At 45.7% G+C, this 12,515-nt stretch overlaps 1 protein-coding gene and 1 long non-coding RNA gene across 2 annotated transcripts in view; one reads left to right on the top strand and one right to left on the bottom strand.

Moving 5' to 3' along the window:
* Positions 1-12,515, top strand: part of LOC119124509 (palmitoyltransferase ZDHHC5-like) — a 147,438-nt gene that overhangs the window by 24,576 nt on the left and 110,347 nt on the right. Inside the window, exon 4 of the mRNA XM_037254565.1 lies at positions 11,306-11,463. Coding sequence (XP_037110460.1) covers positions 11,306-11,463 — 158 coding nt within the window. The remainder of the gene's footprint in view (positions 1-11,305; positions 11,464-12,515) is intronic.
* Positions 8,948-11,028, bottom strand: LOC119125002. The gene is made up of 3 exons (XR_005098401.1): positions 10,683-11,028; positions 9,930-10,009; positions 8,948-9,790 (listed from the first exon to the last, which is right to left on the bottom strand). It is a non-coding gene; the product is annotated as an uncharacterized LOC119125002 (long non-coding RNA).

Here is a 12,515-nt window from a genome sequence, read left to right as displayed (position 1 = left end):
TGTATGCACACTTGCTCCGTTTTGCTCCTCTTATTTATTGTGTTATTTGTTTATTCATTATTTATTCATCGCTCTTATTATTCATTGTTTGTGCCTTCTTGTTTTTATTTTGTGTTGTTTGCTTGTATGTATGTATGTCGTGTACTATGTCTTGTCACCGTGGGATAGTGGAAACGTAATTTCGATTTCTTTGTGTGTCTTGACATGTGGAGAGATTGACAATAAAGCTGACTTTGACTTTGACTTTGAACTAACAAGCGCGATTCAAATTTAAAAACAGCTGAAAAAATTACCACTAATGTGTTAGTGAGATATTGTAAAACGACATTGCTCAATACCACATCTTCAAAGAAACTGAAAAACCCTGAAAGTGTTCAGGATCATAATGTAAACTAGCTGATTTGTCAGTTATTGTCACTAAATTTCCTCCATTCTTGTATGTTTGTATATAAGCGGTAGTGTAATACAAGCAGTATTATTTTATTTGTGATCAGTTTATATTGAGTTATTTGCATACACAATCATGGGCATGAATGCTGGGGGAGGTGTCAGGATCAGTGGTAGAGTGGTTGTCTCCCAACCCAGAGTATGCGGGTTTGATCCCTGGCCAATGTGATCATGCCAATGTATTCTTGAGCAAGATACAGTTATACAATTATCATGTCACACACCACCATCATAATGACAGAAATTGACTCCTACAGTATTAAGACCACAGGCCAGTCATTTTCAACAATGAACATTGTGTGCACTGTCTCACACACACAAACTCTCAGTTCAACAAAGTCTACAAACAAAAACTTAATAATTTACAATAGCGTTGTTTCACTTACTATGCATGTTGCTTAGTGCGACTTCTGGCATTCCTGTTAATGTCCAATATACTGTGTTCAACAGTGTGGCGGGACAGTTGGATGTCTGATACCCTTCGTTTTAGTTTGTCGTTTTCAACAAGATTTCAACGTCGTCACTGAGGAATTTTTTAACAAACTCTCCTTCATTTTATGGCTTTTTAGCCCGTGCAATGTTCCAAGCCAGTTGATACGATGCGCGCGCGACAAACTCTGGGTGCTTTGTAATTTTTTGGAAAAACTGTACCTGTTTTTCTGCCTGACATTTCAGTGTCCAATTGCGCTTGCGAAATTCAGTCCCTTTTGGAAAGTCCTTATCGATGTTACGATGGAGTGAGCTGAAGTGGCGCTGAAGATTTGAAGCTTTGAAATGCGCTAATGACGTCTGACATATCAGGCAGAATGGCTTGCCATTACATTCAACAAAAAATATAAACTTTCCTACTCTGTTATGAACATCCTGAGTTCATCTTCATATTTACATTTAGCTGTGCATTTTTTCCCTGCCATTTTGAGAGCAAAACTGACTGTTTAGTCGAATGGGTTTGCCCCTCCTGCTTTGTGGGATTTCACCTAACCCATGCGCGTTTGACGAAAATACCCTATTGAACACAAGCGAAGCGAAGACGCACAAAAAAACCCACAAACACAAATGTTGATATGAACGTAAAAGAGCCGCATGAAACTAGTCAAAGAGCTGCATGCGGCTCGGGAGCCCCAGGTTGGCCAGGCTTGGTCTAGAGCATTTTCTATTCGGGATCCAGAACTTTGGAATGCCCTACCGATAGATATCAGAACTGCTACCTCAGTTGAAACATTTAAGAAACGATTAAAGACACATTTTTATGCCATAGAATAGATAGAATAGATCTTTATTGTCATTGTCACACATGTACAATGAAATTTAATAAGTGCCAACCGATCAGTGCATGAAATTAAAAAAAAATAGAATGAATAGAATAAAAAGATAAAAAAATACAAGCTAAAAACCCACAGAAGAACATACACAGACAATCATTTTCTTTTAGCGGCATTCAATGTGACTACCGCTGTAGGGTAAAAACTGTTGGCGAATCTGCTAGTCCTTGACCTAATTGATCTGTAGCGTCTGCCTGATGGCAACAGTTCGAAAAGGGAGTGGCCAGGGTGGGAAGTGTCCTACAGAATGTTCTGTGTTTTTTTGAGATAGCGGGTTCTGTGTAGGTCTTCCAGTGTGGGGAGAGGGCAGCCAATGATCTTCTGTGCTGTGTTGATGACCCCTTGGAGCGTTTTTCCTCTGAGCAGCAGTGCAGCTGGAGTACCAAACACATATACAGTACGTTAAAGTGCTTTCTATGGAGCAGCGATAGAAGGACACCAGCAGTCTTTGTGTAATGCTGTGCCTCCTCAGCACCCTTAGGAAGTAGAGTCTCTGCTGGGCCTTTTTAAGCATCTCAGAGGTGTTCACGCCCCAGGTGTAGTCCTCCTCGATGTGGACTCCCAGGTAGCGGAAGGAGGACACTCTCCACACAGACCCCGTTGATGATAACTGGTGGAATGTCCGTTTTATTTTTCCTCCTAAAATCAATGACCAGTTCTTGGGTTTTAGCCGTGTTTAGGAGCAGATTGTTCTCTCCGCACCACTCGATAGCTGCACCACTTCGTCCCTGTAGGCAGACTCATCCCCCTTTGAGATGAGCCCCACCACGGTTGTGTCATCCGCAAATTTCACGATGGTGTTGCTGCGGTGGGCGGGGGTGCATGTATGTGTGTAGAGCGTGTAAAGCAGTGGGCTCAGTACGCAGCCCTGTGGGGAGCCGGTACCAAGACTGAGAGGTGTGGATGTATGACGGCCCACTCTCACCCTCTGGCTGCGACTCGTCAGGAAGCTCTTAATCCACCTGCAAGTATTATGTGGAAGTCCCAGGCCCCCCAGTATGTCCACCAGTCTGTGGGGGAGGATGGTGTTAAAAGCAGAGCTAAAATCCACGAAGAGCATCCGCACATAGCTCCCCGGCTGCTCCAGGTGGGACAGTGCAGTGTGGAGGGCTGTAGCTACTGCGTCCTCTGTGGATCTATTCGCCCTGTAGGCAAACTGGTGGGGGTCAAAACCTCTGAACAGGAGTGCTGTGATGTGACCCCGTACCAGCTTTTCAAAGCACTTCATCACCACCGGGGTGAGTGCGACTGGCCGGTAGTCTTTAAGGCTGGTGATGTGGCGTTTCTTGGGCAGGGGGACTATAGTGGAGGATTTTAAACAGGATGGGACGGTGGACTCGGTAAGGGACTGGTTGAAAATCTTTGTGAAGACTCCAGCCAGCTGATCTGCGCAGTCCTTCAGGACACGCCCAGTGACGCCGTCAGGACCCGCAGGACCCCATGGCCTTAATTAACCTGTGGTGGCCAATTCGGCTGGAGTTTGTGTTTTCGGTGACTAAAACTGATAACGGCTGTCTGGATTTCTCATCAACCAATTACCACCGTCGAAGACACTGCCAGGACAATTGAGGGTACCTCCTGCAGCTCTTCACTTTGAATTGGACATCCACTTTTTCTTTGGATTGTTTTATATTATGTGTTCTATGTGCCCTCTCTTCATCCATTGCAGCCTGGTCATCCTGGAAGGGGAATCCTCCCATCTGTTGTCTGTTCTCAAGGTTTCTCATTTTTCCCCCAGTTGTTTTTTTTTTAGTTTTTCCTTGGCCTCCTGGGAGTTTAAGATCAGGGGATGCTTGAGAATAATTGTCAATTTTTGTACATGTGAAGCCCTTTGAGACTTGCGATTTAGGGGTATATAAATAAACTTGACTTGACTCAGTCGCCAAGACGACGACTTCTCTGTTAGCATAGAGTTGTTCTCCCCTCCCGTCAGATTTCCTGCACACGCGTCAGATTTCCTGCACACAGGGAATGGCAGAGCAAGGAAGACAAGGCGGGAGGAGGTGGTGGGGGTGGTGGGGGTGGCTAGTGCGTCGGTTTGGAAGTTGAAAATTGGTTCGTAAGTAGACGCAAAAAATATCGCAAGGTTCCGGTTCGTGTCTCGAAATGTTCGTAAGTATAGGGGTTCCTAAGTAGAGGTACCACTGTATTATCAAATGTTCAAAATACTTTCAGACCTCCTCCGCCATCACATCTCAGAATGCTTTATCTTTACTGTGGTGTGGAGGATCGGTACTCGGACCAATTCTATGTAATATTTATATGATTCCGCTTAGGGACATAATACGTAAATATAACATTATTTGTTGAATTGCGTTCATTATGTCTTCGTTGATGATAGCCTGACGAAGGCGGAAGTTACTGCCGAAACTGTCGGAAAAGTTTTTTAAGGTAAGACCTACACGCCTTGTCTGAACAAAAGAATACAATGGCTATAACATTAGTTTTCAATGTTACGCGGATGACACTCAATTATATATGCCGTTATCGATGACAAATCCGTGGGACTGTTGTAACCTTGAGGCGTGCCTTGCGGAGATCAAACACGGATGTCTCTCAATTTCCTTCGTCTTAACCCAGATAAAACTGAGATGTTGATAATTGGTCCAGCTCATTATCACCACTTATTTAAGGAAACCACTATAACTATGGATAACTGTACTATCAGTCAGAGTGATACTGTAACTAATCTCGGGGTAATGTTTGACCAAACGCTCTCCTTTCAAAATCACATTAAGAACATAACTAGAATTGCGTTTTTTCACCTCCATAATATTGCTAAGATTCGTCCGATTCTTTCGACCAGTGATGCGGAAACTGTTATACATGCGTTTATTACGTCGCGCCTGGACTACTGTAACGGATTATTCTCTGGTCTTCCTAAGTGCAGTATCAAAAGTCTACAGTTAATACAAAATGTTGCTGCAACTCCTCTCACGGACAAGAAAATTTGATCACATTACCCCAATATTAGCCAACTTACATTGGCTCCCGGTCCATTTAAGATGTGACTTCAAGGTTCTTCTATTAACCTATAAATCATTGCATGGCTTAGCGCCTTCGTATCTCATCGCATTAGTTGTTCCTTACATTCCGTCCCGTAACCTCCGCTCACTAAACGCTAGTCTTTTAGTGACCACGAGGGCCAAAAAGATGTCTGCAGGGTCTAGAGCATTTTCTATTTGGGCTCTAGAGCTTTGGAATGCCCTATCAATGGATATTAGAACTGCTACCTCATTAGAAACATTTAGGACGCGTTTAAAGACACATTTTTATGATATGGCTTTTAATTAGCCTGTGGTGGCCGATTCGGCTGGAGTTTGTGTTTTCGCCCCTCCCCCTTCTAGTGACACCCAAACTGACAACGGCTGTCTGGATTTCTCGCGGACCAATCAGCATGAGGGAACTGCAGCGGATTACTCCCCTCGAAGACACTGCCAGGACAATTGAGCGCACCTCCTGCAGCTCTTCACTTTGAATTGGACATCCACTTTTTCTTTGGATTGTTTTATATTATGTGTTCTATGTGCCCTCTCTGCATCCATTGCAGCCTGGTCATCCTGGAAGGGGGATCCTCCCATCTGTAGTCTCTTCTCAAGGTTTCTCATTTTTCCCCCAGTAGAGTTTTCTTTTTTGTTTTTCCTTGCCCTCCTGGATGTTTAAGATCAGGGGATGTTCGAGAATAATTGTCAATTTTTTGTACATGTGAAGCCCTTTGAGACTTGCCTGTGATTTAGGGCTATTTAAATGAACTTGACTTGATTTGGGTGTTAGCTTGTATAGGTCATGCTGACCTTCTTAAACATGCAGGCTGCAAATGTCTAAAATTCAGAGTATATAGATTTGAAATTATTAGTACATGCTTATACAGGTAAAATATATGAATACATAGGTATAAACACATACACTTTAAACCACTGGATATATGAATATATTTTTTGCTCACAGGGAATTTGAATCTACCCCTTTACTTACGAACTTTTCGAGATCCGAACCGATCAAGATTTTTTGCTTCCTTTTACAAACCAAATTCATCTTCTGAACCCCCCAAAACTGACCCGTGAGCAAATCTCTCAGAGTGTGTCAGTTGACGGAGTAATTTCTTTTTGTCTTTACCCTTTGCTAGGCCACTTCCAGAGTTCATCTCAGTGTGTGTTTGCATATTGAGAAGTTCATCTGGAGATTGAGTTTTTGTTTGTTGTTTGTTTCGGTCACGTGCCCGCGCCACCTGTCTACCAGTCTCTCAGCCACGCCAATCAAGTAAATCACCTGCACCTGTCATGCCTTACAGCTCCTTTTTTAAACCCCGTCATCCCGGCCAGCCCTTGTCAGTCTGTCCCGTGATGCTACTTGTATGCTCACTATGCATATCCCGTCTGACTCCCGTTGCCGACCCTGCCCGTTTACTGACCCGTCCCTCGCTGCCTGCCGCCCGCCCTGACCACTTGCCCATTTATGACCACGTCCCGATCGCTGCCCGTCCCTACCATCGACCACAATTATTCACTGCGCACTCCGACTGATTAGTTCCAGCCGGATGGCCAGGCTCACTGGGGAGAACAACCTGTCAGACCGACCCTGCCAGAACTCTAATACTCCACTTCAACTTTCCCGACAAACAAAGTCTGCAGCTTGTTGCAATTGGCTGTTCTGTCCAGTATATCACAGTACAGACTGACCACAAAAATGCAGCCAGTGCACAATCAGACTGCATTGTCCCGCCTGGAGCACGCCGAAGGCGCAGTCGCCAGCCTGACGGCAGACATCCAACAGACAGCAACAACAGCAACTCCAGCAACGACAGCAGGGGATGGCAAAAATCCTCCAGGGCCTCCCCGAGGGCTATACCAACAGAACCAGTAGAACCACCCCGGCCGAACCTCTTTCCGCGTCAGAGGGCTGTTGCGCAGCTGAAACCCACCAGCTCATAGATGTTCCCGAACTGAAGATCGGTAACCTCGAGCAGTTCGATTTTGACCCCAGGCAAGTCTGCGCCTTTTTATCAATCAGACTGTATGCTCTATTTTGACCTAAAGCCCCAAATCTTTGTTACGGAAAAGGCCAGGGTGGGCTACACCTTGACGCTCCTGACAGGTGAGGGCCTTTGGGGCATGGACGAATACAAAAGACGCGCCCCCTCCTGTGCGTTATTTGACACTTTTGTCAACGAGCTCCTTTGCTTGTTTGACCTGGCTCCCACCGCTGAGGATGCAAACCGGGAATTGCTGGCGCTCCGACAAGGGAACCGGGCTGTGGCCGCCTACGCGATTGAGTTCCAGACGGTGGCCGGGCGGAGCGGGTGGAAGCACATTTCTTAACGGGCTGTCCGAGCACGTTAAAGACCTGATGATCTTCTACGATCACCCCCAGACCCTCAAAGATATCATAGTTGACGACGGGCGTAGATTGACGAATTCAGACCCAAACGAGAGAGAAGGTCGCTTCTGCCTGCCTGCTTTCCGCCTCATCCGCCGGCTTGCTCACCTCCAGCTGCCCCTAGTGGCGGTGCCGCTGAGCCCATGGAGCTGGGACACACCACTCTGATGGCGGAGGAGCGTCGCTGTCAAATCCACTGGAACGTCTGTCTGTATTGCGGGGGGAGCGGTCACAGAATAGTCCGGTAAAAGGCCAGAGCTCACTCGGGGACGGGGGATCAGAGTGAGCTCGGCCCGCACTGGTTTCCCCGTCCACAATAAAGCTCTCCTTCATCTGGACAAGACCGTGGCAGCGCTGATAGACTCCGGTGCGGAGGCCAACAATCTGGACACCGGTCTCGTTTGCTGGTGGGGCATCCAGTCCTTCCCTCTGGGTTCTCCCAGTACTTCCCTCTGGGTTCTCCCATTCTGGCTCGTGCTCTGGACAGCCGCCTGATTGGCGAAGTGCCAGACGTCACCGTGCCGGTAACAATGCTTCTCTGGGGTAACCATCGTGACATAATTCAGTTTCATCTTCTATACGTTCCAGACCAGCCACTCATCCTAGGACACCTCTGGCTGTGGCAGCATAACTCAGTCATAGACTGGGAGACGGGGTCCGTGCGGCAGTGGAGCGAGTGCTGCTATTGTCGTTACACACATATGTCAGAGTTACGGCCCGCGGGCCAGATTCGGCCCGCGAATTGATTATCTATGGCCCCCTGGATGACATTTAATTACTATTAGAACCGGCCCGCAGGCCACAGCCGCCCGCTGGTGTTTTGCACGCACCAACACTACATTTCCCACAATGCAACGGTAGCCCGCGATGTCACTGCAGCGCGCACAAGCGGCTTCATTATCCATCAGTAGTCAGAGCAAAGATCAACTTTCTGATACCCCCCTCCTCAAAAATGGCTAAACGTAAGGTGGACGCTGAGAACAGGGGGTTTCAGGCCAGGTGGGAGGCAGAGTACATGTTTACGGAGGTAAGAGGCAAACCTGTGTGTCTTCTGTGTGGAGAAAATGTGGCTGTAATGACAGAATTTAATTTAAGAAGGCACTATCAAACGTCTAAGAAACACAAGACAAGAATATGGAATATGAACAAAAGCTACAGAAGGTGGAAGAATTAAAATGAGGCCTTAAGTCCAGACAGGCTATGTTCACATATGCTAAATCACAAAGCGAGCAATCCTTTTGCAGTTGATGTAGAAAGTGCACCACCAAATCTACAAATGGAGTTGATTGAGCTCCAGTGCAATGACGCACTGAAGGAAAAATATGAGAGTGGGTGCTGCCGAGTTTTCACATTCCATCCCCGACACAATGCCCCAGTTGCGCATCCAAGCCGCTCGGACGCTTTGGCAGCACATACCTGTGTGAACAACTGTTCTCTTTGTTGAAGCTAAACAAAACATCACAGAGGAGTCATCTTACTGATAATCACCTTCACTCAATCCTGAGGATTTCCTCAGCTCAGAGCCTAACCCCGAACATTGATGAACTTGTACAAAAGATGAGACACCTCCAAGTATCAGGCTCAGCCTCAGACAAGTGAGCATCACAGAGCAGTAACGTATTTTCCATTTTTTAATTCAGTTACATTTTTACATTTGTTTCTACAAGACGTGATTTTTCTTTGAAGGAAGTATTGTTTTGTCTGTGTGCCATAAATTTTTGTATTTTATTTATTTATATTTATTTTTCAGTTGAATGGACTCAGGGAAAATTGCAGATAAGAGCCATGAGAAAGAATACAACTGATTTGAATTATTTTTTTAATTTACTATTTGAAAGCAGTGATCGGTAGATCATAGAGCAGCACAATAATACATTTTCAGTTTATAATGCATGCACTTTTATTTATGCATTTATCTTGATATTAAGAAACACATTTTGTTTTTAAAAACAATTAAATTTTTTGCTGTTTGGCTGTTGAAAATGTTTTCCCTTACTTAGTTACTGACAGAGCCATAACAAAATATTGCCATATTCATTTAATTATTAAATAATGTACACTGTGTTAGGTCTTGGTTCAATAGGCTATGTGCAATCATTTCGATATGTTTTAATAAACATTGAACCAGTCCGGCCCTCGGCTTGTAGCAAATATGTTTTTTTGGCCCTCGGTGTGTTTGACTTTGACATCCCTGTCGTTACCTGAAGGAGGCGGCAAGTCCACCCAGAGATCCTGCCACCAACCAACACACCAACATCGTGAACTGGCCCTCCTGCTATCATAGACTCAAGGAGGTCTTCAATAAGGCCAAGGCAATCTCCCTTCCTCCACACCGCCCTTGCGCAATCGATCACCTGCCTGGCACTTCTCCTCCCAGGGGATAGCTCTATTCTCTGTCCAACCCGGAATGCCAAGCAATGGAGGAGTACATCCAGAACTCTCTGGCAGCTGGAATCATCCGACTGTCCTCCTCGCCCGCCAGTGCCAGGTTGTTTTTTTTTGTGTGAAGAGGGATGGCTCCTTCCGCCCTTGCATCGACTATCGCGGGCTCAACGAAGTCACGATGAAGAACCGCTACTCCTTGCCCCTTCTCTTGTCCACATTTGAGACCCTCCAAGGGGGTCACGGTTTTCACCAAACTGGACCTACAAAACACATATCACTTAGTGTGCATCAAAGGGTGATGAGTGGAAAACAGCGCTCAGCACTCCCAGTGTCCACTAGAATTACCAGGTGGTGCCTTTCGGCCTCACCAATACGCCGCGCCTGCAGTCGTTCGTTTACCTTGATGATATTCTAATCTTCGCCTGCTGAAGAATGTCAAGGTGGAGAAGTGCGAGTTTCATGCCTCCTCCATTAAATTCCTAGGATACATGGTACAAGAAGGCATGGTCGTAATGCACGCCGACAAGGTAGAGGTCGTGACAAACTGGCCCTGGATTCTGCCAGACGTTCCCAGTAAACCCCCCCAATATGTTTGGGTCTGCCAGGTCGGACCGGTATCCCCCAAGACCCCCCCCCCCCATCATCGGAGCTAACAAACCATCAGGTAGTGATCACTTCACAGTTCCGCCCCTCTTCATTTTTGCGACTCCGATTCCATTTTCAATTCTGTTTGATACAATTCTTTATCGATTCTCTTATCGATTCTCATTTGGGAGAAAAAGAAGCATATAAACGATTATGGTCATTTTGTTTTTATATTGCATCTTTGTGCAAATATGACATTACAAACCCAAGAGTGAAGAATGCAAACATTGTCCTACAATACAGAGATGAGAATTTTCCGCAGATCCGTGGATTTCCGTGTTTTTTTCCCTCTAAAGTATTTTCGTGAATCGTGTAAATCCGTTGAGAAAATAATTTTTTATATTATTATTTATATGGGGGGAGTGGCCGGCCAGCTGGCCGGGCAACGTTAGCCTTGGCGACTCGCAAGCATTCCCCCGCCCGCCGCGACGGCATGTCCCCCCGCTACTTTTCCGTGCTTTTTTACATTTGCCATTCTCATGCCTGACAATAGAAATCATCACCTACCAGAAATCAGGGGCTTCTACAGTGGCAATTGAGTGCAAGCCTTTAACTACAAATTTTGTCACTGTACGATGACATCCCTCAGTCCTTTCCTTCGACAATTTTGCTCCTCCCTGCCTCCGTGACCGGATATGCGAGAGGTACCGTACTGCTGGCGTCTGAACCAGTCAGATGGTTTCTCTCGTCGTTATCTAAAATAAAACATGAGACGCGATTTGCATGACAGATTTTACAATTATAGAAATTGAGCTACCATGTAAAGCAGTGTTAGTTACTTATCTGCAGTAAAATTGCACGTCGGGCTAATGTTGCTGCTGCTAGGTTGTTGACTGACCCTCCGCAGCGGATCAAACACGCAACACTCTCTGTGTCTCATTGCTTATGTCACTACACAATATTGCGTCGTGTGCGTAACATGCGTAGTGACACACTTCATGCTGACTGGATTTGCTGAGGGAATTGATAGCAAAATAGCAAAGAATTCCAAGGAATTGGTAACGTGGGGACTGCTTCTCCACAAGAACTCAACAAGAGTGAAACAATAGTCATTTTATGTTCTCACTGCGCAAATATTATAGATTTTGAAGTTGACATGTTTGGTCTTTAATCAATTTCTCTGTCTGTAGCTGAGGAGGATGAGGATAAGGATGATGACTTCCGTGCTCCTCTTTATAAAACTGTGGAGATCAGAGGAATCCAGGTCAGGATGAAATGGTGTTCAACTTGTCACTTCTACCGGCCACCACGTTGCTCCCACTGCTCTGTCTGTGACAACTGTGTTGAGGTGTGTTACATACAATTGTATGGTGTCTTAACAAAATGTTCATACCCCTTGAACTTTTTCACATTTGTGACCTCACAAACACAAACTTGAATTTATTTTGTTGAGATTTTGTCATTAATCAACACAAAATACCACCAAAAAAGTGGAATGAAAATATTTTCAATCATGTAAGTGAATATGAATCTGAAATGTGCTGTGTCCATTCATGCCCTCACAAATTTTGCAAACTCAAGGTGTGCCTTGCACCAGAATTATCTTAAAATACTTCACATTGACAAATACAATACGCTAAGGAGGACAAGTCACATTTTGGGGGGAAACCTCTTTTGACAAACTCCATCACTAAGAACAGACATGAATAGGCAACACCAGGCTAAACGATATGGTATGCTAACATTACATAAACACAAACGAGGAACTGAGAACGTACCTGACGTAACTTAACAGTTATTCAAATAACTATAACATAAATAACACATTTATCAAACCATCCGTGTCACCACGAGGGACCGGTACGGAGTCTGCATCACGGCAGACGCTGCGCGGATCCGCCTGTCGATCTCATGCTCCATCCTGCCCTCTCTCGTGAACAAGATCCCAAGATACCTGAACTCCTCCACTTGGGGCAGGATCTCATCCCTGATCTGGAGAGGGCATTCCACCCTTTTCCAACTGAGGACCATGGTCTCAGATTTGGAGGTGCTGACCCTCATCCCGACCGCTTCACACTCGGCTGCGAACTGCTCCCGTGAGAGCTGGAGATCACGGCTTGAAGAAGCCAACAGCACCACGTCATCTGCAAAAAGGAGAGATGCAATGCTCAGGTCCCAAAACCGGACACCCTCAATGGCTCTGCTGTGCCTAAAAGCTCTGTCCATAAAAGTTATGAACAGAATCGGTGACAAAGGGCAGCCTTGGCGGACTCCAACCCTCACTGGGAACAAATTCAACTTACTGCCGGAAATGCGGACCAAGCTCTGGCATTGATGATACAAGGACCCTTATAAGTTGGTTCGGGACCCTGCACTCCCGAAGCACCCTCCACAGAACTT

This window comes from Syngnathus acus, chromosome 1 (genome assembly GCF_901709675.1).
Source record: "Syngnathus acus chromosome 1, fSynAcu1.2, whole genome shotgun sequence".
Lineage (NCBI taxonomy): Eukaryota > Metazoa > Chordata > Actinopteri > Syngnathiformes > Syngnathidae > Syngnathus > Syngnathus acus.
The sequence above is the reverse complement of the archived record's forward strand: the minus strand, read 5'-3'. Positions and strand labels throughout refer to the sequence as shown.